The sequence below is a fragment of the Thunnus albacares genome, chromosome 17 (assembly GCF_914725855.1).
Source record: "Thunnus albacares chromosome 17, fThuAlb1.1, whole genome shotgun sequence".
NCBI classification, from domain to species: domain Eukaryota; kingdom Metazoa; phylum Chordata; class Actinopteri; order Scombriformes; family Scombridae; genus Thunnus; species Thunnus albacares.
The window spans coordinates 7745276-7772866 of NC_058122.1; the positions used below are offsets into that span (position 1 = coordinate 7745276).

At 42.2% G+C, this 27591-nt stretch overlaps 1 protein-coding gene across 4 annotated transcripts in view; it reads right to left on the bottom strand.

Annotated features, from left to right (window-relative positions):
• LOC122966201 (glutamate receptor ionotropic, NMDA 2B-like) overlaps positions 1–27591 on the bottom strand; it is a 121715-nt gene that overhangs the window by 22426 nt on the left and 71698 nt on the right. For all 4 annotated transcript variants that reach the window (XR_006398348.1, XM_044330213.1, XM_044330211.1 and 1 more), the window contains exons 6-12: positions 26512–26655; positions 25115–25385; positions 17967–18159; positions 9118–9232; positions 5223–5431; positions 4571–4742; positions 3–156 (exon numbers count right to left, since the gene is read on the bottom strand). Coding sequence is in view for 3 of the 4 variants with exons in the window: in XM_044330213.1 (XP_044186148.1) it covers positions 3–156; positions 4571–4742; positions 5223–5431; positions 9118–9232; positions 17967–18159; positions 25115–25385; positions 26512–26655 (1258 nt within the window). In the remaining variant the exon portion in view is untranslated. The remainder of the gene's footprint in view (positions 1–2; positions 157–4570; positions 4743–5222; positions 5432–9117; positions 9233–17966; positions 18160–25114; positions 25386–26511; positions 26656–27591) is intronic.

A 27591-nucleotide genomic window follows, 5' to 3' on the forward strand; every position in this document is an offset into this window, starting at 1 on the left:
ACCTAAGAAGGCCGAGGGCGAGACAGTGCCGTTGCTACGGGAGACCATGACGCTGATGCCCGTCTCGATGAAGGGGACGGAAAAGTCAATGACCTCTGACCTCTCCTCGTTGATGGTCAAGGAGCCAACAGCCATGTGGGCGTTTTTTAACACCACCTAGGCAAGAGGCGGTGACAGACAGAAAGAGAAAGAACATCCATTATTTCAACATCCCTCATCCCTCCATCCATCCATCCATCCATCCATCCATCCATCCCTCAAACCACCACATAACTCCTGAAGCATTGTTCAGTCATAAATGAAGTGCACTTTAAAGGAAAATTCTGTCCTTAAAACCTAAACTTAAACTTTTCCCTGAGGGGGAATGTCATGTGTGCTGTGGCAAGAAAAGACATCCAAAAACAAATTAAAGAATAGCTTGTGGCCATAAAAACAGCATAAAAACATAAAAAGATGAAAACACAAGTATAAAAATAGCATATCACATCATCAGATCTTTCGAAGGTGATTGTGCTGGGAGTCTTAACAGACATGGGTGATTCTTGTTCAGATGTTTGACAGACGTACACAGGAGCAAAGATAGACATCTTTAGTCTCTTTGTTTTAAAGGGCATAGTGCAGACACTTTAATACTACTGAAACAGGTTTTTTTCCAGTGCCCCTTGCATTTCTGGGTCCATTTTGTTGATGGCTCTGTTACTATTCCTCTAGATGAGTGACTAAACATAACTGAGCCTTTCAGCAGAGATGTTTTCAGACATGTAATATATTAAGAGTAAATATTAGAGTCAAGAGCAATATAGTCTGTCTAGACACATCATTTTACACTGATGTTCAGCATCTCATACGGAGAGAATACATTGTAGAAAAAGGTCAAAATACCAATGTTTCATTTGACCACTGTGCAATTTAGCAACAAGTTTGTAGTAAAGGGGAATATTTCTAGTGTTAACCAAGTTTCTCTTGCCTTCTTCAGTAACATGTCTAAAGTATGCACTCTTTGTTGGCTGTCAAAAGGTATTTTGGGAAACGTGGGAAATCAAATGTGACACGAGCAGATGGGACAGGTTGAGAGAAAAGTGGATACATCGAGAAAAGGGGGGAAAAGAATTATAACGAGCAAAGCGAGGCACAAAAACACAAGAGAAAGGAGTCCGAGAGATTAAGATGAAGCGTGGCAGGTAGCAACAGGAGGCCAACACACTTTCTGCACGCAGCGCTTGGGATGGACACTCGTGATGCTCACCAGGGGAGGGACGGAGGGAGAGAGACAGAAAGAGGGAGGAAGAAAGTGGGTTACCACAGTGGGTCATGGCCGCTTGAAATAGCCGCCCCAATGCCTCTCCTTCCTCTACCTGCCTCCCTCCCTTCAGTACCGCTGCACAGGTAGTATATTTAGCCCCAAATTTTAGAGCCCTACAGCACAGGGGTAAACTAGGACGAGACTGCCTGACTGAGTTAATAAGGCGTGTGTGACTGTGTGAGTCAAAGCTCCAATATGTGCTTCAGCGTTAGAGTGTGTGTGTGTGTCTGTGCTTATGAGTGAGTCATAAAAGGGAAAAAAGACAGAAAGAGAAGGGAGCAAACCTTTGTTCCCCACCTGTGAAGTGGATCTTTATAGGCGGCAAGAATATTACGCATTTACTCATCAAATTATCTGCAGTTTAGCGTTTAGCGTCTGCTTCTGAGTGTCCATGTGTTTGTGTGTGCCTGTGTAATTCCTGTGTGTGTGTGTGTGTGCGCGCGCGCATTTGTAACTTTTCGATCTTGTTTGTTCTGTCAGCGTGTAAGTACGGATGTGCATGTGTGTGTCGGTGCTTGAATGTGCGAACGTCTCCCCGGGGGAGAGAACGAGTCCATCCAGCAGTGTACTCGCTTCCTCTCTCTCCGTTCGTTCTCTCCATCTCCCTCCTACGACTTGTTCTCTCTCCGTGTTATGAAAGTGACCCATGTGGGTGTTATTGAGAATGAGTGAGCGAGGATCTGCGTTTGTGTGTGTGTGTGTGTGTGTGTATGTGTCTCAGCTGGTGTGTCTGTGTGCTTGTGTCTTTATGTGACTCTGCTAGCGAGGCCAAACTCATGTAATCAAGTGTATTGCCTCTAATATCGTAGATTAGGGGTATTCAATGTGGCCCGTGAAATCTGACACTGACTGCTAGAATCGAGTTAGGACAAAATGTAGGCCTTCTTGAAACGTTCATTGATTTTCTTTTTTTTTTTTTTCTTTTCGTTTTGATCTTTTGTCTTTCCGAGCTGTGGCAAATTGTGTAAAGGCCCTCAGTGATCTCGGTGAGTGTTCAAGAGTGTGCTGTGGCACGTCCTGGTGCGCGTGAGTCAGTGTGTGTGTGTCAGCATCAGTCCAGATCTCGGTCCATTAAGAGTGTGAGATATACTGTAGTTTTGGCTGTATTCCAACTGGAGAAGGACACGGGTTAGATACAGCAGATACAGCAGAACTATGATCAAGTGTGTGTGTGTGTGTGTGTGTGTGTGTGTGAGTGAGAGTGAGTGAGAGAGAGAGAGATGAGTGTGTCCTCTCTGTGCAGCGCTCTGGATGTGTCTGTCTGTCTGTGTCCATGTGTCTGCATTCATGCATGTTTTCTCTTATTTCTGTGATCATTCATGCATCAAGTATCTGTTGTGTGTTTACGTGTGTGTGTGTGTGGGAGAGAGAGAGAGGGGTAGATGAATACCCCCCCTCCCTCCTCCTAATGACCATTCATCTGTGTGGAGGTGAGAAGGAGACGGCACATTATGGCGCTTTTAGTCAGGGTGATGGAGTTTATTACAGGTGACCAGACTTACAGCTCAGTGCCCACTAAAGACACAGGCAGCCTGGCAGGATGACTTAAATGGCTTTATATAATAGATTAAATGGGTCAGTTTAATGTAAATTGAATAGCAAAAGTTTCACTGCAGGAGAAAATGGACACTTGTCTTTGACTTTTGAAGGTTATTCAAACTTCACCGTCCACACAAGGAGGGACAGAGCATGTTTTCCACCTGTGACCTTTGGGGTTCTATCGATCTGTTGCTTTTCATTCATTAACAAATAGCCAAAGTCAGACAGCAGGAGAGCCGCTTGCTCTTATAGCTTGAAGTATGAGAACTGACAATGACCTTACCTTGGGACCAATGTCGATTAAGGAATATTTAGAGCCCAAAGTGAATTGTTGCAGCTGACTGAACTGTATGCACCTTTGGGTGAGGTGCTTAGCCCATCTGACATAAGTGTTAGGCCTCCTGGGCAGAAGGTTGACCCGGAAAGGAAAGCTCATAATTCAAGGTATGAAAACACACTTCAAAGAGGAAATTAACCCTTTGGGCACCTCCTATGGAGGCTAAATATAGCACAGTTCATTAGGCTCAAAGGAGAGAACACAGACTGTAAATGTGTTTCCATTTTGATCTTTTCTTTACCTTCACCTTAGCACTAATTTGAAGTCTCTTGTGATAAACTCTCAGCAGGTTTAATCAAATATTACCAAAAAGATACGCTTTGTTTTATTCAAGCACATAGGCTCTAGGTATCTAAACTCAAATGTGCACTTCAGCTGCAAACCGCACCTAGCCTGACCACTCTATGCACTACAGCCTGTTTTGTAATCTGAGCAATTTCTGTTCTGATCTCAGAGAGAATGAATGATGTCATCCTCCTTTCCTTGGCTGGCATGTTGCCAAATATGCCAATGTCTTTCTGCAATGTACACTGCCACTCTGAAATGTCTTAACATCAATAATGATAGGATGGTGTTGCAAAGTGTGAATCAGATGCAATCCTCATTTGCAAGCTTTGCCAACAAATTAATACAATGTGGGCAAATTGATGAGATTGTCATATAATTTACACATGCATGACCATGACAAGCACAAAGAGGCTTTACTTGTTGACCTGCGAAATCTGGCAGCTTTCCACTGACTGAACATTGTTAGAGGCAAGGCTTTCAGATTTGCTCATTCTGAGCAAACTTTTAGTGAATCGGAGTATTCTTTCTTGGCACCGGCTATGGAATCGGTGCAATAATTTACTGACTATTGATAAAGAGCAAGATTCGGTGCCAGCAGTCCACAGACTGTTGGTCCAGACCGACTTTCCATGCCGATAGTAGTTTGTTGTATTACTATGGAATGGGTTTCCGGTATTTATTGCAAGACCTCTTGTAGACCACTAAGCAGACATTTTTTACCATCATGTCAGTCATTTTAGTGCCGTTAAACAGGACATTTTTACCGCATTTTACTGTTTTAACCCAAACCATGATCCTAACCCTAAGCAAGTGGTTTTTGTGTCTAAACCTAAACATTTTAACCCAAAACATGGGGAAGATTGGTGCATCACCTGCAAGCATAAATGTTCCTCCATTTTGAAACAATTTGAATTTGACCACGTGATCTTTTGCAATCAATACTAATGTGCATGTGTAATAGTTCTGTACCGACAATAAACGGACTACTGACACAGAGGAATCCGTACCAATAGCCCACAAACACATTACACACAGCTACTGACAGAGTGAGGTGCCAAAATAAAAGGATGAGACAGACACGCCCACACAAGTTATCTCCTCACCTCCCCCACCATGCCATTCCATGTTCCATTGATCTTCTTGCCGTGTTTGCCGTTAGTAACCAGGTAAAGGTCATACGTGAACTTGACTGACTTGGCAATCTTCTTCAGGATATCGATACAGAAACCCTTACAGCAACGCTTGATGTAGATCCCTGACTCCTTCGTCTGGTTACTGCAAAGATAGAGAGATAGATAGAGAGATAGATAGAGAGATAGATAGAGAGATATTTGATCTAATATTTGCTTCTGTCTGAATTGCTAATTGTAATCGTGATTTAGTGTGTCTGACACTGTCACTCTCACATCGATGAAGTGTGAACCGATTCTACCTCGGGCTCTGTAAAGCTGCCGTGGGAAATTAACATCATTCACAAGCAGAATTTAGGCAGTTGCCAGGTTTTTTCTTTTCTTTTCTACTTTGGTCACATCCTCACTGCTAAATCTGTGAGCTACTGCAGGATATGACCCGAAAAAAAACAGTCTATCAGTGTGTGTTGAGTTGAATTTACACACCAAGTATTTATTCACAAGTATTTTGTCATTTTGTTTTTTTGTCTCATCACACATTCGTATTCTCGATTCTCTGGCATTTTAACCTGATTTCTCCAGATATTCTGACACTGATTTGGTGCATCTGAGCATTGAGTCTCACAGTGTTTTGATCTGTTTCCGGCAGGGCACTGTGTTCCTCATGCAGGTCCCACTAAGTGGATCCACGTCTTCCACAATGACGAACGGAGCCTCCTCCAATGTCACGATGGACAGGTGGTCATCCTCCCTGGTTGCTGCCCCCCCATATAGTTCATAGCGAGGCCACACATGGTACTTCATGGATAGGGAACCATTCTCCCATTTACCCACCTGCAGAGACACACAGCAAACAAAAGGCACTCAGATGATAAAAAAATTCATACACAGTTCAAGATATTTCTTAACCGTTTTCTTCCAGAACTGCACTGTTGATTTTCTTAACACTTGGTTAATTTTTTTCATTAAGATGCATAATCTTAAATTCAAATTACTGGGAAGGAATCAAATTCAAAAATGATTAAATTTCACGCTGCTCATAACTGCAGCTCTGCTCTTACAAACAGTTAGCTAAACTTTAAGTTCAACACCACAAAGTGATGCACATTTTGTATGCTTGTTATGCAAAAACATCTCACTCTGATCGGAGTTTTATTGCCTCATTTTCTGTTTTCTGACTTAAACTGTGGTTAGTCCATCTGTCAATAAAATGACAATAAGGTAACAAATGAACAGGAGCATTTTATGACTGATAATTAAATATGAAATATAGTGACAGAAACTTTGAGAGATGTGGCAAAAACAAAGGAAATGAGAGGAGAGGAGAGGAGACTAGAGGAGAGGAGAGGAGAGGACTGGGACCCAGAGCAAAGAATGAGAGCAAGGTTAACCTGAAGGACGAGACTGAAGCGGAGGAAAGAGCAGAATTCAGATCAAGAGGAGAGCCTGGGGAGAGAAACAGTGAGACAGAGGAGGAGGATGGAGGGAGATGATGGGGGGGGGGGGGGGGGGGGGGGCATTGAGACATGGACAAACAGATGGACAGATGTGAAATGAGACAGAAAAAGAAAGACTGAGTTATGAGAAACAGCTACATTTGCAGGGAGAAAGAGAGAGAGACCCAACTATAGATGGAGCGAAAGAGTCAAGTGAGTGTCTGTGTGACGGGGAAAGAAAGCCGGAGATGGAGCTCATTCACATGCAAAATGCTGGCTCTTCTGTAGAGGAGTGTCCAGCTGTATGTCTGGAGGGCTCTCCAGCCCTTGTGGCTCTACTCCACTGAATAAGCGTCATCAATTAGTCAATTTCCCCAGACGCCGGCTACATGAAACCATACCTGAAGACTCTGCCTATGCCCTTTCCTCGAGAAGTGCCCGGTAGGCCACTTTTATTGAGGGAGGGATGTGGGTGGAAATGGATATGAATCATCAACTAATTGGACACACTATAATGGGAGACAGGGCAGGAAAGGGAGTGTGTAAAGCCAGGTTTGCACACTCGTTAAATATGTAAATGTACACGCACACAAACACACTGAACTCCAGGGAACACAAACTTGGCAGGGCTGCCTGGAGTGGACAAGCTAAGGCTGTGTATCCCTGGGGCACAATGCAGCCTTCTTCCATCCGGACAAAAAGAGTGAGAGGGAGTCAGTGCTAGAGATAGAAAGGGATGGAGAGACAGAGAGAGAAAATGGGGAGAGAGGGAGGTGGAGAGAAAGGGGTTCAAATCAGCCTAGAGGGGAGCAAACGGGACTGGACACTACAGAGTCTTCACACTACTTCAAAGGTGCAGGGAAGGATAGTTGCAGGAGCTGGAACTCATTAGGATCCAAGGAAAGTGGTTCAGCTGGAAGTCAGGCTAAGAATTAAACATGAGTGAGCGAGTGGGAGCAGGAGGGGGAGGAAAGAGAAGGGGTGGTGCAGAATGCAAGGGGAGGAAGAGAGAGAGAGAGAGAGAGAGAGAGAGAGAGAGAGAGAGAGGGGAGACAGGAGGGGAGTGATTCACCTTGTTCTCTGATCAGAGGACAGAATATAGATTAGAGAGGCAGAAGAAAGAGAGAAATACTAAGAATAAAGAATAAGGAGAGTCAGAGAAGTCAGACTGCAGGACACACATACAATGGAGGGTGAGCATCAGGAAACACAGATGCACGCTAGTGATTCTGCAGGTGACTGTGTGCACCCGGGTCAGTTAAGATTATGTTGTTGTCTTGGTGAATTTGTATCTATTCCTCCATCTGTACAATAGAATGTTTTAACCTTTATTTGTTTAGAGAAAGCTGACTGAGCAGACATAAAGTTTGGCTCAAGTTTGCTTTTTATTCATGGAGTTACACTAATTCACATATGGAAGCTGCCCACTACTACCAACATCTACCGCTGAACTGTAACCCTCCCCAGTTTACAGGGCTGGGATACAGCTTTATGCTGATTTCTACAAATATGATTTATTTATTTCTTCTTGTGCTTGAGAATGTGGGTACATTTCCACCACTCCTGACCACGGCTACCAACAAAACCCTACTAGTACACAGGTGTAATCACAGGTAAACTGATTCTTAAATTACAGATACACAATCCAGCACTGTGGACCATGTAAGGATAACTGATGTGGACGTGTGCATTTCCATTTATATTTGAAAAGCGAGGTAATAATCTCTTTCAGAGTGAATTTATGCCGTTAAAGCTTCTATTTCATCTTCTTCCTAGTACTGCATTACTGAGCACCTGTGGCTCCATATATGAGATTCTGAGGTGACATTTGATTGTAATCAGCGTTAATAATGAACTGTTATGTTTCAGTACCATCAATCCTATTTGATTTAACTAAGCCATGTATAATTCCTGTTATGTTTAAACTATTAAAACAGGCAAGCTACTTCAGTCTGGATTAGCAGACTTTCTTCTAATCATTTGGTGACCAACAGGTCTTAGCTACTGTACAAGGGTTAAAAAGGGCAAACGTTTGGCGTTACCCAGTAATGTACAGGTAATAGCTTCTTCTACATAGGCTTTAATCCACATCTAAAGGCCTTTGCTTCACTAACTTGTCACAGTCTTTCTGGACTGCACGTTCTCTGATAAGTGCATTACCCTTGTCAACACAATGTCATATGCTGTTTTCTAAAAGTCACATGGTAGCAATTTAAGCAAATCCAACCACAAGTTCTGTCTTACACACACACACACTGTCTGAGTGGCTGAGATCATTTTCAGTGAAAGCCTGTTGTGCATCCAAGAGAACATTCAGTACTATACATGCAACAGGCATCATAATATACATGTTTTATTTTTCCCAGCTGAAGGTTATGTCTTATAAAGCATGCCTTTTACAATATGATCCTCAATCAAGATGAACATCTAAATGTACATAGCATCCCATGGTCATTGGTGATATTTTTATAGTTTAATGACTTGCTCCATGTTAGTTAGTTAACTATTTGTTAGTGGAACTTTTCCAGAGAAAATACTGAGAAAAGAAATCTTAGATATTTTTTGGCAGACAGGTCCTGAGTGCCACACAGCTGAAGTGAGGGATGATTTCGTAAAAAAAAAAAAAAAAACAGATAAATGATGGGTAGTACGTAATACTTGACTAAACTTTTGAAATGAACAGCTGTAGCAAGCATTTTTACTACAACACGGCTCCGGAGCCTCTGCTGCAGCGAACTGCTCAAAGGCACCTTTGCCGAGTTGATAATATCTAATCAGAGTAGCGCCTATAAAGCTTAAGGCTTAAAATGCTTAAAAAGTGAAAATCAGATGATAAGGGAAGCAGATAAAAAGACACAGACAGATATTCACGGACCAATCAGGGACTGTAATAAAAGGACTAACTCACTGACATTGCTGCCACGCTGTCATTCATTTTTTGACAGTTGACATATTATTTTACTGTTGACAGCTGAAGCCAACAAATATAAAGTCTGTTTGCTTTTTTTATCCCTCAAAAACCATCAACGTGGATATACTTAGATGCACACAAATGGACATTCATTCTCTCTCTCTCTCTCTCACCCTGTCCCACTGTCTCTCCTTGTTGAGCAGAATGATGACCAGCTTGGGGTGCATCTGGTATCCGTCCTCACTGAACGACAGATTACGCCCCTCAAACGTCACATTCATCAGGTACCTGCACAAGGAAACATTGAGGAGAGAGACAGAGACAGAGACTGGTTGAGGCATATATCACTTACTGAAAAATATCTGTGTCAGTGGCAGCTCTATATATCTAAATCCTTTCTTGTTCGGTGAATCCATTTTGCACAACATTTAAGTTTCATTGTATGTCACTTTATTTTTTAAGCATTTCTCTTTCCAGACAAACCCACTAACGCTACAAAAATTCATCATCAGCCAGGAAAATAGTTATCAGCTAATGTCTAAGCAGCTTCTCCAGGAATAGATTAATACACATTAGTCATCAGTTGCAGACAGACATTTGAGCTAAACAGCAGGTGATGATTTTAAGACAGACGGAAGAAAATTAATTCCGGCGAATCATCTCTCCAATCATCCCATATGTCAAATGTTACGAGTTCAATCCCTGCAGCGGCCGATGTGTTCAGTTACTGATGTGACCTTAAATGAGACACCTGTTCATGCATGCACACGTTTTTACATCACTAGCGGTGACACTGTGGTTGAGTGCTTCACGTGTGCCAGAGTCTTCATCATTTGTTCTTCACATTGGAAAATAGGAGAGAAAATAATGGTTGCCCTCCTGTTTTCATGGCTAGATGGAGAAAGTCATCAAAATGTCATAAACACTAAACTCATTATCAAATGTCACCTTAATCTTTAATTCATACAGTATTCATGTTTTTATTAGAATGGAAACTAGATTTTTCAAATAAACAAATAAAAAATAAAGGATTTTAGTTATGTACATGCATTTTTTTAAATTTTATTAGTAGTACAATTCTTACACTGGACTGAACTCAATCATTAGAAAATGAATCGGCAATCGACTATTTTGGTAATAAAGTCATTTTTTAAGAAAAAACCTCTGGTCCTAGCTTCTTAAATGTCAATATTTTCTAGTTTCTTTGCTCGTTTAGTCCTCTATGATAGTTAACTGCATATCTTTGGGTTGTGGACTGTTGGTTGGGACAAAAGTAGACATTTTAGGTTGCATCATGGGCTTTGTGAGACAGTAATTCACATTTTTCACCATTTTCTGACATTTTAAAAACTAAAGGACTGATTGATCAATTGAGAAAATAATCTACAGAAGCTGAAATTGTTGAAAATTTGATCATATCATCTAAAAGATAAACTGACCAATTGTTACACTAAATGGAGAAAAAAGGAGCAACGGAAACTAGCGATGCAGTTTATGTGTGTTGCAGTTTAATACACTAATAGCAGCTTGTCAGATCTGTGTGTGTGTGTGTGTGTGTGTGTGTGTGTGTGTGTGTGTGTGTGTGTGTGTGTGGTAGAAAAGGAGAAACCGGGAGAAAGCAGCACTGTTTCTGTCAGGTGAAATAATTTCACTTCTCTTCAACACACACACACACACACACACACACACACACACACACACACACACACACACACACACACACACACACACACTCAACACTGTTTTCTCTTGCAGTGATTATGGTGAATACGCGTGGGAGAGTGTAAGTGTGTGTATAAGAGAGCGGGAATGTTTATGTCAGGTGAACTCAAATCACTTCACTGTCACCCCCCGCACACGCACACGCACACACACACGCACACAAAAACAGCATCTCTTAACTGTTCCACTCCTTCACCCTTTACTCTCACTCTTATTCCCTCTCTCTCTCTCTCTCTCTCTCTCTCTCTCTCTCTGTGACTGTTTCCATGGTAACGTTCTGCCTCAAAACTGTGCACACCATATAGATGAATAAATAAATGACAAAAAAAGGTGTATGCGTGTGTGTGTATGTGTGTGATTGTGCATGAAGGATTGGCGTGGTGACAGTGTACTGATGGGACTGGGTCATGTATCAAGTGTTCTACACATGATCGGCAGCAGGATCTGTTTGTCTCGAGCCATAGTTTTCCTCAGGAGAGAGACAGAGATGGAGCTCAACCTCGCTGCAGCTCTACCATAACGTTACTCCGGTCAGATTCTGCACCTCACTGCTGCTCTCAAAGTTCAAATTGTTGTAACTTTAACCCTGTCTGACGTTTTAGCTGCAACAGATCACATAGATCTATCTATCTACCTATCTATCTGGTCTCTCTCTCTCTAGTCCTACGTATAGAATGGAGTGACTTATGTAATAATCCAGCAATTACTCTAATGCGAGCTTCCTTATTCTATTTCCTGTATTAAATATTGATGTTTTCAATGGGCTGTGATGAGCCGAATCATCCAGCATCATACCGTCTCATGCAGCCCCATGTGTCCGGCTAACAGCCCCATCCTGTAGAGCCTTGGCACTGATACAAAGTGCACAGAATCTGCTGCATAAATCATAAGCCATTTACAAAATGACTTGACGCTGTGCCCCCTTTAATCTTTACTGAGCAAGCTATTGTTACGTGTTACAATGTGGGGCCATTGTGTGTGTGTTTACGTGTGTGTGTGTGTGTGTGTGTGCATGTGCGTCCTACACACAGCAGTAACGGAGCGAAACACAAGCATATGTGTGTTGCCATGGCACCCACAACCACTGTGACTTCCAAGCCAATCTGCTGTGTTACTATGGTAACGGTAATCTCACAGAGGGTGGGAGAGAAAGCGACAGAGAGAGAGAGAGAGAGAGGTGGGATTCAAAGAAAAAGAGGGAGGGGACGGGACATATTACTACTAGACTGCATCGCTCTCTTCTCCAATCACACCGTCACTCCTGTGTTTACAGGAAGGTGCTCTTACTTTTTCTTCCATCCATGTGACCATATCCGCTTCCTGTCAGCTCCTTTACGCTTCCTGTATCACTATCGGTACAAATGGACCCACACATCCCTATATACAGTGAGGCTTTACTCAGTATTCACATTCACAGAGGTATATATGTGACAACCACCATCTGGGAGATGGCCAGTCAGTCCTCTGCCTTCACTGCCTTCGTTGCCAGAGACACATATAAACATGTGAACACAAACCTCTGCTCTGACCTCCTCCCTCTAATTTCTGAGGCTATGTGACATGAGACTGTGTTTGAATGAAAACTAGCATTAACATGCCCACTATGCACATATGTATACTGTGTGTGAGTAGCATGATAAGACACCTGCTAAACCCCTTGTTTTGGTGTTGAGCCCGTCATTTTACCATCTCGAGCTAGAGGAGAGTATCTCAACTGTACTCTTCAGCAAGTGAATTAAAATTCAACCAGCAGCAGCAGTAGCTGTCCCCACCTGGCCAATGACAGCAAGTGACACTGACCGCCCTCCGATCAAATAGACAGTAACAATACCCCCTTTCATTAACTGCCTCACATCAAAGACATTTCAGTGAATCTTCCCTTTCTGCTTTCATTGGAGGATTTCAATTGTAAATCAGAACAACACGGTGCCAGACACACACACACACACACACACACACACACACACACACACACACACAAAGCAACACTTGCCATGCTAACTCCCTGGCCTGACACAGATACGTTTTAGCGCATGTTCTGGTGTGAATAATGGAGGAGTTGTGTGAAATATTGATAAGTCAGTTTTAATAAATTAACCCTGACATGAATTAGTCATGAATTACACTCCTTAGCAATTACTGTGGTGCAACGTACTTATTGGATTTGTAGAGAAGGAATCTATATGGAGAACAACATGCCCTGTATGGCACTGTGTGGTCGAGGCAGACAAACGTACCGTAGCTGTGCTGCGTGCGTACTTGGGGTTTACGGTGTGAGCGTGTGGGGAGGTGTGAATTTTGTTTTGTGTATGTGTTTGCACATGTATGCGTAGTGGTATCCATGTGTGTAGTCATAGACATGGGAGCTGAATGTGTAAACAGTGTCATAAATTGTGCTAATGGGAAGAGAGTGGAGAGATGACAAGACATGAGCAGAGATACAGAAAGGAGGGGAGGACTGACAACATCAAAGTAGCAAATGGCACTTGATATGTGGCTTTGATTTGGTTTATTTTTGACAAATGGTAGACAGTACTTAATTAAAATTAATTATAATAAAGTTAATTTAGAACTGTAGCCCTGGCAAAGATTGGAGTCAGAGCTGATGGATAAAATACTTGAACACATATTATTCTTCTTTTGTTTTTCCCATTTCCCGATACTTTTGGATTAAAACTTAAACAACGTACCCTATAAGAATGAAAACTGCAATAGCGTCGAGCAGAATTAGGAGAAACAAAGAAGCAGAAAAAGAGAAAATAACCAAATAAAAATAGAAGGAGATGCAAAGATTATGTGAGATAAAATAAGACTGCAGAAAAGGAGAGAACTGAATAAACCTGGCAGAGAAAAAGCGATTTAGTGACAGAGACAGATGAAAAGATTTAGGAGGAGAAAGGAGGCAGCAATAAAAATGGAGAGAAGGGAGAAAGAGGAAAGATAGAGCAGGAGCATCCTGACCTAGTTCCAATCAAGCGCCATCACAAACAGGTACGTTTTTAGCCTCCCACTGGCCTGCCCCATAAACACACACTCAACTGGCCTTTATAGACTCTGTCTGACACACACACACACACACACACACAAACACCCAGGTGGACACACTGTCCATCGAGCAGGCGCACACTCATCACTCAGCTCAATAGGGTCATAACGCTGCTACAGAGAGTTCTGCACACACACACACACACACACACAGAGACACACACACACATACACACATGCAAACACACAAACACTCTATTGACAGCCTCACTGAGGCCACAGAAGTTCAAAAATGTCCACAGAGCTTAAAAGCACTTGACACCTTTCCAACTTCAAGCTCATTTGGAACCCGTCCACGCCTGGAGAGGTTAGGGCCGCTGTTGTCAAACTCATGATTCTCACACTGCTGTGTATTGCTCACCAGTGGTCTTTCTTTCCCATCTCTGCCTCGCTTTGTCTTTTTCGCTCTCTATGCTTCGCTCTCTTCTTCCTCTTTCTGCTATCTTAATTTGTCAGGCTCATACTGTAGCATTAGCTGGAATGTCACAGTGCTGGCTACAGTGGACTTAATTTACTTAGTGGAGTGACGTGTCCTTCTCTTGTGGTATTCTAAGAGCTGAGGGCTGGACAAGGAAACGCTAAGCAGAGAGGGATCAGCATAATGTAATGGCTTATACAGTCAAGTAGATGACCGTGACCAAACAGCAATTCTTCATCAGTCACCAGTAGACTGAAAGATAAACTAGTTATTATTTACATATTTCCATGCCTCCCTTACAAACCTAACCCCTTTATAATCCTTAAGCTTGAAAAGCATACAAAAAAACCATGTTCACTCTTTATTTTCCCGCATGGGAATTTTGGCTCACCCTCAGTAAAACAGAGGAAATCATTTAGAAAGAGTAACATGCAATAACAATAGAAGAAAACACTGGCTAAAAAAAAATGAGTACAAACTAATTAAAACAAGTAAAACCAGAAAATAAGAACAATTTTAAAAAAAAGTAGCAAGACAAGGACTGTCTTTTTGGTAAGTACAGAGGTTGGAAGTTAATTGCTAAACTAAGTGACTTTACTGCACATAGTAAAAGAGAATGGCAGGTATCAGGGGAAATTATTTTTGCCTTTTGAGCATCGCCCCCTGATCATCTCCAAGAGTCACACTCCAAACCAAAATCACAAGTCAGACTGAGACACACTCTGTCCTCACAAAGCTGTCGCACAAATGTTGTTTTGTTCAGTGTGGTTTGGTATGTTCAGTCTGTATTTGGATGATTGATAAGTTCTCTCTTTCAAGATATCAGTATTGAACCCTTCCTTCCTTCCTTCCTCAGTTACTGGGCTGCTTCAGATTTTCAATCTGAATTTTCAATTTTCAGTTTTCTTATATGGCAACTGTTCTTGAAAAATCCGCCTAAATTACCTACCAGACATCTATCCCAGAATAAATCTCAAACAAGATATAGGCAAAGCAGTTCCTGAGGCATGCTCGTTCTATATCTACAGTTTAACTGTTGTTCCTCATGACTTTTTGAGTAAATTCAAGTCATTTTCAATTCCAATTCCCATACTGTTTGCCAATTAGTCTGACTTTCCGCTGCCAGGCTCAATCAATTTTCATGGATGTTTTCCCCAACTAATATCTTGCAGCAAAAGCTGAGCTTAAGAGATTGAGGCTTTGTTTTCAAACTAGCACAACTACTTAATGTCATTCAGCTGCTAAGAATTAATTGTGACTATCTGATTTATTAATGATTTGCTTTACAGGTCTGTTTGAACATTTACAAATGGTGTTTGAGTTCAATGGAGAGTGTCATTGAATATAAGGTTCTCTTGCTCTATGAAAGTGCCCTATGAGTCTTCTGATTGAGTTGCTTCCCTTTCCACCCATCTTTCATCTCTCTATTTATTCATTCATTCACTTAGTAGTGAACCAACGGGGCAGCAGGGCATCCATCCAGCCAACCAAGCAGCCAACAAGCTAGCCAACCAGACATTCATTCAGTTTCTAGTATATAGACTGCAGGCCAAATGCTAATCTCTTGATTGAACACTTGAAGACAAAGGTTATCACCAAACAAATTTAGTTAAGGCAGCGAGGGGCGAAGGATCTTAGCAGCGCACGAAACTGATCTAATCAACAACACAGCTAAGTTGATTATAAAACTGCAGGTCTGGAGCGCAGACAATGGCTGGGGAGGAGCAGAACAGTGGAGAAGAGAGACGAGAGGTGAGGAAAGGAGAGGAGAGAGAGAGAGAGAGAGAGAGAGAGAGAGAGAGGAGAAAACAGAGAGGAAGAGAAGAAGGTGTGGGCACATAAAACAGAGCAGAGTGGTGCTCGACAGAATAAAGTGGAACAAAGCGGAGCACAGGAGAGCAGATGTATAAAAGCAGACCGGGGCAGAACAAAGGAGAAGACTACAGGGCGAGAGAGGACAGAGAAGAACATGACAGAGTAAAGTGGGAGCTGAGCAAGAGTAGAGAGCTGCACAGGACATGGTAGAAAAGACCACAGAAGAGTTGAGAAGAACAGAGCGGTGCACAGCACAGCACAGCACAGCGAGGCACACATGAACAGAGCAGGGGAATTGTATTCTGGTGCAACAGCAGCTGCCATAAACTCCACTGCTATCTCAAAGCAGTAAGCAGTGGTGAAACAAATGCAAAGCTTCAGAGAGGAGTGAACAAGCAGACAGGGGTTGAAATGACATCTAAAGAGTTCACTGGGCTGGACAACAAAGCTTTAGCTGCCTTAGTGCAGGATGCAGTTAAAGCTTGGAGCATGAGCAGAAAATCTATCCATAACCGTCATACTCGGTGCAATCCGGGAAGGTGAGCGTGTGTTTCTATAGTGGGCTCCCTTTTTTTCTCCTGCTGCTGTTTGAGTGTGTCTATCTGAAGATTAGTATTTCAGGATAAATATGTGCTTGTTGTCAGCGGTGAAGTTGTGGGGGGAAAGCGGAGAGAGAGAGAGAGACTGTCACTATGCAGTCACTTTTCTAAACAGCATGCCCCTAGACCATGAGTATGACAGCAACCAGACTCACTTTGGTGGGTAAATGACAGTCTCCTTAGCACACAACATGCTGTACAGTACCTATACACACACACACACACACACATCTGGCCTTCACTGACAGCCTGTCTTTCTTTAGCACAATAACAACACACATACCCATACACATACAGCTACAGCAGACACGCAGAGGGGTGAAACTGCTCCTGAATACAATACTGTGCTGAGCTCTGGAGCACAGCGCGACAGGGGCTAGTGTTCGCCAACTGAAACGCCATTGGGACCAATTAGGCAGTGCGCAGAGCAAAGCGCCGCCGAACGCTGTGCTTCACAACCAGTTCAAAAGGCCTGCTGCTGAGACGGACAGCTGAGGGGGTGGGGTTGGATTTTCCTGAGGAAGGGGCATGTGAAGGGGGTGTTTGTGTGTGTAGGGTATTATTACGTGGGGGGAGGATGATCACAGTATGCAGGGGATGAAGGTGCATGCGTGTGTGTGTGTGTGTGTGTGTGTGTTTTTGCGTGTGCCAGCATCTGCTGCGTCCAGGATTGTGCTGATCCATGTCAGGATACTTGATGTTGATGTTACGCCACCTGAACCTGCACTCTTTTTAAAGCTGCTGCGTGTAGCATTTCACCATCCATAAATCATTGCCACATTAATTTTGAGACATTAATGTAATTGTAAATAAATGACTGTGAGCAAATGAGACTACTGCTGAGGCGCATGGCCTCTGTACGCGGTTTTCATGGGATATGTTCTGGATAGCTTAAGGGTAAAAAAGTGAGCTTGTTTTACTGCACACAAAGCAGGGAAACCTTTGGTTCTGCAGTGCACTCGCACTTTTTCACAATGACACATACAGTAATGAGTTCAAAGCGGACAGAGGGAGAGTTAATGGCATCATTCAACAGGAAGTTGAAATGCAGTCTTAAGTTTAAAGAACACAAACAATACCGCGACCAGTTCCCAAATATGTTGAATATATAAATATGCCAACATGTCCCAATTTACGTGACACTGATAAATTGATTTTTGAATACCATACAGTAAACTGCACAATTAATTGTCAACAAATACTAAACAGATTAACATAAGGTTTCTCCCAATTAAAGGGTGTCTGCCTCAAAATCTGTGTCAAGAAGAACAGATTGAAAAAGGAATAGAATGGATGTCTGCGTTGTCGCACCAGTTACTTCTGAATTGGTTCATTCAGACAGTCCTCGCCAACTCATACAATCACTAGTAAATATATCACATCAAAGTCGCAACGTCACAATCGGGCCTCCAGCTTCACTCACCTGAGCACTTCATTAGGGTTGCCTGAGATGGGGGTCTTCTTATCAGGAGCTCCATGGCATTCAGACTTCAGCAGGGTGTGAGGTCCGCGGTCCATCATCATGGTGGAGGTTGCCATCGTGATAATTGCCACGCCGTCGCGGACGCGGGCTTCTAGGCCATAGTCCCACTCGTCATAGGATACAGAGAGCAGACCTGGATGGACAAAGAAGAGGAAAGAGAAGGATCAGAGGAGATGTGGACGGACATCGAGAGAGATGGTGAGATAGAAGGAAGACGGAGGGATTAGTAAAAGTAGAGAGGAAAGTAGGGAAGGAGTCAGGAATGCAAAGTAAATAAGGCAAGAGAATGAGAGGTGAGCTGGATTATGTGGGGGAAATTGACAAAGAGACAAAGGAGAGATAGACAGATGGAGGAATGAAAGCAGGGAGATAGAGGGATAATTCTGTTAGGGTATACAGAGTGTACATGTTTTGAACACACTCCAAGAGACAGAGTACACACTATGTGATGACTCAGAGAGCAGATGAATAGCAACCCCATCCTGCCTGACTAAGCGTCTATCACCTTGCCCTGTTTGTCCATCTGTCTGTTTAAAGCGCTGTCTGTCTCTGTTTGTTGGCCTTTGCACTGTATGCACGCCTGTTTATCTGTCCTTCTGTCTGCCTGAGTCTTGTTCTCTTTTGACAATCTGTCTGTTTATGAACATTTATTTGTAGGTCTCTGACTCTGTCTGTCCCCCTGCCCGTTTCTCCTGGTGACCTTCCAACCATCCATCAGCCCGTTCTATTGGCTGCCAGGATGCCCGTCCTTCCTTCACCTTACTGTCCCTCTCGATCGTTGATTATCATGGAGCGAGGAGCGAGTACATGCATCATACATGGATATTTCAAGTATTCTCAAGGCTGAGGATAAAGCAGCACTTGACCTCACGAGTTTGGCTTTTTTTTTTTTTTTTTACCTTTAATAATGGAGGGAAGGTGCTGTGGCTGGTTGAAGCTCAACGAGGGCCTTGGCCTAACTCGTCTACGTTAGCTTGAACTAAACATACAAAAACGTAACTTGGCTCCCACAGGTACATTCAGATTCAACTGGACCCAAACACCTAATAACAAATGAAACTGATTTACCTGTATGGACCATAGAAGACCTGACTTATTTTGTCAATACATTTTTAATTTATTCTTAGTATACTATTAATCTAAAATAAATAAATAAAAATATGCAACAACAAGGCTTGATTTACTATGAAAATTAGGCTATAATGCACAGCTGACATTTTGATAATGAGTTTCATTGATATTAAACTGTCATTATTGATAATATGATTAACTCATGACAAATAGTCGGCATTAATTGATGAAACACGGCTCACGCTGCCCAGCGCTGAGCCTGCTGCACAATGTTTATCTCTTTTTAATGACCAATCATTTAGCTTTCTTGTTCACGGCTGTCAGGATTTTATCAGGTTGGAGCTAACCGGTGGGATTTTTCTAGGACTCAGCTCACAAGGGATCTAATTGTTCTGGATTCCATTTTGGAAATTGTCTTTATTTTGACAAAAACTATTTATGGGTTGAGGTCAAAGGTTCATATTTGGACCAAGTCCAGCTATCTAGCCAATTACAGCCTTCAGTAGTAACCTAGCGATATTTTCAAAGTCAAGGAGCATATCATAGCTAACTACATTATACCGGTTCACAGGCTATGTTACAAGGTGCTTGTGTCTCATAGTTTAGAGAAACAATAGCAGCTCTGTCCTGCTCTGTATTTGATTTGGGGAAGTTCACATTCTAGCAGCTCCAGCCAAACTCATTGTTTATTCCTAATCTTCATGCTTTTCTCTTGCAAAAGTCAAGCATACTGTTAAAAAATACAAACACTAAAGCACATATCTAACCACTGTGTTGCTTGACATTAAAAAGTCAACCAACTCAGTTTTAGTGTTTTGAATTTGCTTACATTAGCTAGCCACAGCTCATAAGGTCTGCTAGTGACATTTCACGGCTGTTGGCTGGAAATGAGCAGCCTGCTGTTTTTGTTTTTACTTCTATGTGAAATCAAAGCCACATAGTTTCTAAAACTTCTGTAAATTCCATGTGGCAAATCTATCACTATTGTCATTATAAGCTGCATATGTGCCAGAAGGTAAAGCTTGACAAGCATGGCAACAATAACTAAGGAGTGCAGGGTTTATTAACAGGCAGTCTGATGTGGAAAGCTTCCTGTTCAACAGCCTAGTCTTATCTAAACTCTAAGCTACAAGTGCCCTTATGACTTCTGAAAATGGCCAATAACTGATCTCTCTGTTTGGGTCCCATTGGACACCTCTGGGTTGAGGGTCACACAGCTGTCAGCAAAGAACGCCCTGCCTTCAAGACAATTTATCTGCCTATCTGTCTCTCTGTCTGCCTTTTAATCTGTCCTTCTCTCTGTCCATCAGTCGCTCCGCATCCATCTGACAGCGTATGACCACATGTCAGCCAGTCCACTACCATGTCAGTGGTCAGAAATAGACAGGCGGCCTGGCAACCTGCCTTCCTCACGGGGCCTCAGCACTGACAGCTCCGGCCCTTCAGGACCACATCTAATGTCACACACTGTTGACACTTTTCAACACTCACTCACTCACTCCCATCACTTGTTCCTTTAACTCACTTCGCTTTTATTTTTTTATGAGAAAGATTCTTTTATGAGGAGATGGATGTTCGTGTGTGTACTACACATGTGCCATGTGGTGTATTTTGTGTCTGTATTCTTTACTACATCTTGGGAACTGCTGCTCTCTGTGTATATATTCATACATCTCTCAGGATATGTTTAAATGTCACAACATAGACATGTCAACTGCCAACGTTATAGCTGAACAGCACCGTGGCAGCTGTAAAGCTTTTTTTTTTCTGGCCTGTAAACTGGCTACTGCCTTCATTTAAAGGCAAACACTGTCTATCTGTCACAGACAGACACACACACACACACACACACACACACACACATATGCACATACAGACAAAAAAATCACAAAGATTGCAGACAGAGTACCCACGCATAGGAAAATTGATTGGAGAACGTAATAGAAGAACTACCGTATCACTGGGTATTTTTGGAAACAGCTTATTATTGTCAGTGATGTCAGATTGGATGGTTACGTTAGCACAGTCTGTGCAGCAGTAGTGTTTAACTCTGATCGGGAAGAATAGAGACAGAGAGGCTGTTAGTAAGGGAGGGACGAGGAGGGAGGAAAAAAAGGACAGAATGAGCAGAAAGAGAAAGTCAAACAGCAGCAGAGACACCTAGATACAGAGAACAGAAGCAAAAGAAAGTGGAAAAAATCTGAAGGGAGTAGGGAAGAGAGCCACAGGCTGAAAGAATGAGATAGAAAACACAAGAGAAGCGAGGGAACAACAGCGTGACATAAGGAGGAAAGGGAAGGAAGGAGGAGAGTGGGAGGAGAGATGGTTCCCCAGAGCGCCACTTAAGGAAGGCATCAGTGGAATTACCCATGAGAATTGGAGCCTCTTCATCACACATGGTGCAAATTATTAAGTGTGCCTAGTAAGCAAATTAGCCCCACAGCGAGCGTGCACCTTCTGCTGAACCCTGAACCGCTGGATTCATCCAGAGCACTCACCGCCACACCATCAGTCACATGCTGTGCCACGCTGTCGTTTCACTCTGTGTTAGTTGAGAAGTTGGTGTGGCTGACTCCCACTACAGGCTTCATGTGATTCAGAGATGGCTAAACGGGTTGGTTGGTTGGTTGAATGACTGAGTTCTACAGCTGAATGCCTCATGTCTACAAATATCATGCCATTATCTTGCTTTTGTACATTACAATCTTCATCCTGGCTCACACATACCAATATAGATCCAATATTTTTGTGCCAGTAATATTCTGTTTAAATCTGTCCATTCTCATGACAAAAACAATGAGAATTTCTCTCTTCTCAAGATTGCAAATTTTCTGCAGTAACATTTTAATCACGGGACGGCATAATACATATTTCAGATGCTTTAGCGACTCATTACGGCAGGGTGAGGCTGCTTTCGGGGCAGGTTTTACAGACTATCACTGCTCGAAGCTGTTAAATAAAATCTTACCATCATGTTCATCTTATTGGCGGAGGGCAGCGTTGACAAACAGAGATCCAGCTGCAGCACCGCTATGAGCAGAAATTGAGTCATCTCTATACTTACTTATGTTGTATGTACATACAAACCATATATGATTTATATCCTCAATGCCATTCAATATCATATCTTATAGTAAATATAATTCTTTACATACACAGGATACCTGAACTGTATTATAACTTAAGCTAACAAAAAAATATACATTATCTAGTGTTTTATTGTCATTTTGCTTTTTAAAGATCTCCTCCAGACATGTTTTAAAATGTATATAAAATACTCTACATAATCATTTGTGTCTGAAATGGTTTTTCCACAAAAAAAAGTTCAATTACCTCATTAAAAACGTTCAAATTCTATCGGTTCCTCCTCCCTCATTGGAAAATTCAGAATGAATGAATATGCAAATACTCCTCTTAAAATTGGATTTTCAATGAGCACAGAGAAATTTTCCACTTTCAGCAGATGAATTTAAAAACAAACTCTGTACAGAGAAGCTCAAACATCCAACTGTAGGAAGAAGAAGAAAAACATGTTTTTTGAATGGAGGGAGACTAAGTTCAACAAAAGGCCTACTTTGAGTATCATATTGTATTACACTGTATAGGACCCGAGTATCCTATTCATCACGCATTAAATGAGTGGATGATATTTAGCCTACTATCTGTCATTATGTCTCATGTGATTAATCCCATGATAATTCAATGTTAACTGAAAGAGGTTTGTGAGTGTCCATCAACGCAGCCACTCTGCCAGCTCCACTTCATAATCATCCAGGCAATACATGAGCTAGTCACGATTATCTCCGTGGCAACATAAATCAAGAGGGAAGTTGTTGTGTGATTTACATAACTGATATGGTAATATATCAAACTTTATAGAGTGGAACCCTAATTTGGACCATACAAACTCACACACACACACACAAATATATACACAGAGCAATTCAGAGCACATTCATACACAAACACACACTCACACCCAAAGTTTTGTTTACCCTGGCGCTCTCCGCCATATGAGGTACACACAAAAGCACAAACACACAACCCATTTGATTACACTCACCCATTATTTTCTCATGCAAATTAAACCATGAACCAATCACACATTTCACAGATAAATGCACACAGACATTAAACACAAATGCACAAAACACACTCATTGGCACACACACACACACATACACACAGGGGTGCAGACACACTCCCTTCTCCCATTAAGAGTAAATCATCCATGGATGCCAATAAGAGAGCAGAGGTAAAAAGTTTGAGTTATGGTGCTTGAACGGCACAACGATCTCAGGTTCCGCCTGGCAACCATTTCCCAGAAACTGCTGAGGACAGGCAGCAGTGTAATATCTCCCTTCACTGTAAATCAACAAGCCAAACACCAACAAATTATCAAGCTCATATGTCCAGCGCTAATATACTACCTGCTGTACAATTTACTCTCCTACAGCGAGCAAAATAAACTCAAGTCGTGGAAAGTTCCGTCGGTTTTCATGGTGGCGACGTCACTAACAGTTAAAGGTTTGATTCCCACTGAGAGTTGGCCTTTCTGAAAGCGTCCGCCCACCCCCAAGTGCTGAAAGACATGTTACATGAAGCAGTCTGACAGATGTGTCTGACAGATTGCGTGAGCAGGTTGAGTGGTTAATGCACCCCAACTCGGATGTCACTTTGGTTCCAGATTTGACCTTCAAAGGTTAGAATGACCTCCAGTGGTGTTGTGGGGGGGGGGGGGGGGGGGGGAGTGGGGGAGTAGCGCTCCCTCACTTCTTATTGAAGAAAGGTCAGTTTGTTTTTTCTCTTGCAGGAGAAATCCTAATAGCCAGCTCTAAATCAGATTTGGAAAATAGCATTTCAAAGGTTTAGTGTTCCTTCTGTTTTATCAAGAAGGCCAAACTTAAGACAACCTTTGCCTTTGTTTTCATGAGCGTTTACTGACATTTTATAATTTTAGCCTGGTCTTAATGATGGCCAAAGTTAGACATGTCAGCACTGCATCATCAATGAAAACAATAGGTTACTGTACAGAAGGCTAACATCCCCACAACTGCAACGACAGCAACATGAGACTGCTGCTTCTGATCCAGCTGAAAGTCCTGTCAGCTCTGCAAGCACAGATGTCCTCAGTGACAGAATAAAATGTTCCTTTCTTGAGTGAGAAAGTTCATTCTTGACCTTGAGAATCTTAACTCAAGTTACCACTTACTAACTTTCCCAGAACTTTTAATTGCATCTCATGGTCTTCATCAACATATGGTGAAGACTGTGAAATAAAGATGTGAAACTTGAGGTTCTGGATCGACTATGTAACTTTTAAAAAATGAAAGACCACATTTCCTCCTCTTGCAGATAAAATGTTACAGTCATAAGCAAGAAAACAGACCGTTGCTCCGTTCAATACACTAAGGTGTTCTGCTGCTACAGCCTCAGTTGGTCTGGTATGACCAGTAGCTTATATTGTACCTGACATTACTGAGTCATTTTGTTGACTTTATGACTCTCCTCTACTGGTGCTTCAGTTACAATAATTTCAAACATTTCTCTCATAACTGTCTCTTAACCCATAATGGCTGCTGCCCAGTATAAGTTACACAGTCTCACTTTAAGGCCATCCATCGCTTATGGTCAGTACTCAAATAAATTAAATATGAATGGATGGTGCACAAAACTTCTTAAATGTGACAACCTTAAATTTCTACCTACATACTTGTTGGTAATTCAGTTTTTACTGCTGACTTGCCTCGTCCCTAGTCATTCATCCTGTAGTGGAAAGCCATCTATTCCGACTGAGGCCATCTATGTAGACAATTGATGCATTCATGGCACCTTTAAGACACTTTGGATAAACATCAATCAAACGCTGCATGTAATGTAATTGTTGTACTTATATAGGGTTTAGGATTTGACCTCAGGGCAAGCAAACATCTTTCCACACCGTGACTATGTCAGATAAAAATGGGATCCCATTCTAATTCCTAATTATGTCTCCGTTTCCTGTCGTAATTTCCTACCTGTGGGGAACTCTGCAGGCACTACATCAGTGTCTCCAGCTATCAGCGAGGGAACTATCCACGTGTAGCCGTAGCCAGTAATCCCAACAGAATGGGCCACCTCGAAGATGGTGTTGGCCTCCTCTTTTGTGCAGTAGAGAAGGATGACAGGGCTCTGGAGCTTCTTCAGCTGGTTCTGGATCTTTGAATCTCCATCATCTACGGACATGTCGAGTAGTAAAACTTCCTCCAGTTCCCAGCCCACAAAGCTGTTCTCGATGGTGCTACGGATCTGGATGGGACAGAGGAAGAGGAGGCTGACTGTAAGACATAAGTTTGCTTTAATGACAAGGATTCTGAAACTGTTTCTATTGACTTTTGTTGTTTTGTCTGGGAAATCTTCAAGTGAAATACTTGGAAGTTTTTTTAGTTTTCTTAGTGTATATCAATGCTCTAGTTTACGGACAAATTTATACAAGATACATATCATTTATCATTTTCAGTTGTCACTTATTGTTCCGCAGTACCTTTTGCATTATTGTATGAGAATGTAGCTTTTCATAGCATCACTATGTCATAGTTTTTTAACATCATATAATGGTTGATAAAATTCCTCTGACTGGGATCATTAGAAGGGTTCAGAGGTTCAATGATTGATTTCATACCAAGCAGCAACTGCCACAGTTTGAGGTTGAAACCAATGTGGAAGTACCTTAAAGTGCAATGCCCCTGACAGCCACTAGACATTCAAGAAGCGTCAGATTCTCTCTATAAATACTAACTCAATACAGTTTTTCATCAAGTCATTATGGTCTCAATCGCTAACTTTGGGCTCTCTAATAATTGTGCTAGTGGTCATTTTTGGAAATGATTGTTAATAAGATTTGAAGATTTATAGTAGCTTTGATGTCTGCCGTGTGGGTGTTGATTGACAGCTGGCTCACCTGTGACTCTCCCTGGCTCTGGGACTCGCACAAAGGTCACTCGTCACAATATTTCATCTGAGTTTAATGTTACTTGATTGTGTTACCTGTCCTGTTAGCACAATTTAGCTAAAGTAGCTAACATTAGCTTCGGTCTAAGGTAGTTGGGTGTGTTTCCAGAGCGTGAAAGGCAACACCCCATACTCCTTATTTGGAAGATCCTGGCTCCAAATGGAAAAGATAGTGCCAAGAATAAGCTGCAATTCTGGGCTTCAAACTGGCAACGCAAACCAGTGGGTGACATCACACACATACAGTCTATGGTTCATAACAACAGCATCATATTTTAAAATAACTTTCCCAGAACAGGGCTGGAATATTTCCATTCTGACAGTAAAGTGATCAGAGATGGAGGCTAATTCATCTTGTGTTCTGTGTCATCTTGCCTTTACGTCCTGATTATTTGTGCATGTTGTCTCGGCTGAGTGCGGTTACCTTGGTGACAAAGTCCTGGTAACCCGGGTAGTATGTAGTGACGATGGAGAAGATGTACCAGTCGTATTCCTCCATGATGTTCAGCATGACCGAAGCCTGCTGCTCGATGGAGGGCCCGAACTGAAAGAACATGGAGTTGTCATCCTGAAAATGACAGAAACAAACACAGAGGAACAAAGAGGTGAGTGTAAACGGTTACGCAACAATATTGGCCTGAACTTTAATTTAGTTGGCTTTACACACAGAGGAGAACAGCTACTACTTAAAGGACAGACAGCAGTGGTTTTGTAACATTATTGGTGCGAACATTAATTTAGCTGCCTTTATTCTCTCGCTCGCAGACGAGAAAGGCTAGAGGACACCAGTGGGCTTGTAATGATACCGGTCATGATTTTCATTAGTTGCCTTTATGACTCCTTTAATGAGTTTGTACACGGGGGTGGCTGGAGCGAATTCTGGGAACTCAGAGCTGCTGTCCTTAATCTCATCAATCATTTTCATCCATTTGTTTTATTACAGCCGTGTTAGAACAACGCAATTTCAATGCAGCCTGCAAAGTACAAGATATAAGACAACGAAATGACAAACACCTGTCCTGGACACACCAAACATAAAACATTCACCAACTAACTCCCTTCCCTTGGAGACTATAAATCTAAATATGAGAGATACAGAATGTACGGCATCTCGCAACCAAACAGCAGTACATTCTGAGAACGACACTTCGATAAACATCACTCACAGACTGATATCCAAGCCTGCGTCTTGCCACCAGTGTTGAAATGGAATATTGAGCTGGACAGAAGAAGAGGAGGAGGTGAGAAATGCTAGTCTAGACAAGACTCTGCAGTTTTGCGACAAGAGCTCGTTACTGTCCGTATGTGTGTGTGTGTGTGTGTGTGTGTGTGTGTGTGTGTGTGTGTGTGTGTGTGTGAGTCAGTCTGTGAGTGTACACAATGCACAGTAGTGTGTTTATGTTCTTGGATGTTTCTGCTTTTTAATGTGCGCTTGTGTCGACAGCAAATTATATGAATGAGGATTAATTTTTTTGTGCGTTTCATGTTTGTGGACTATATGTGG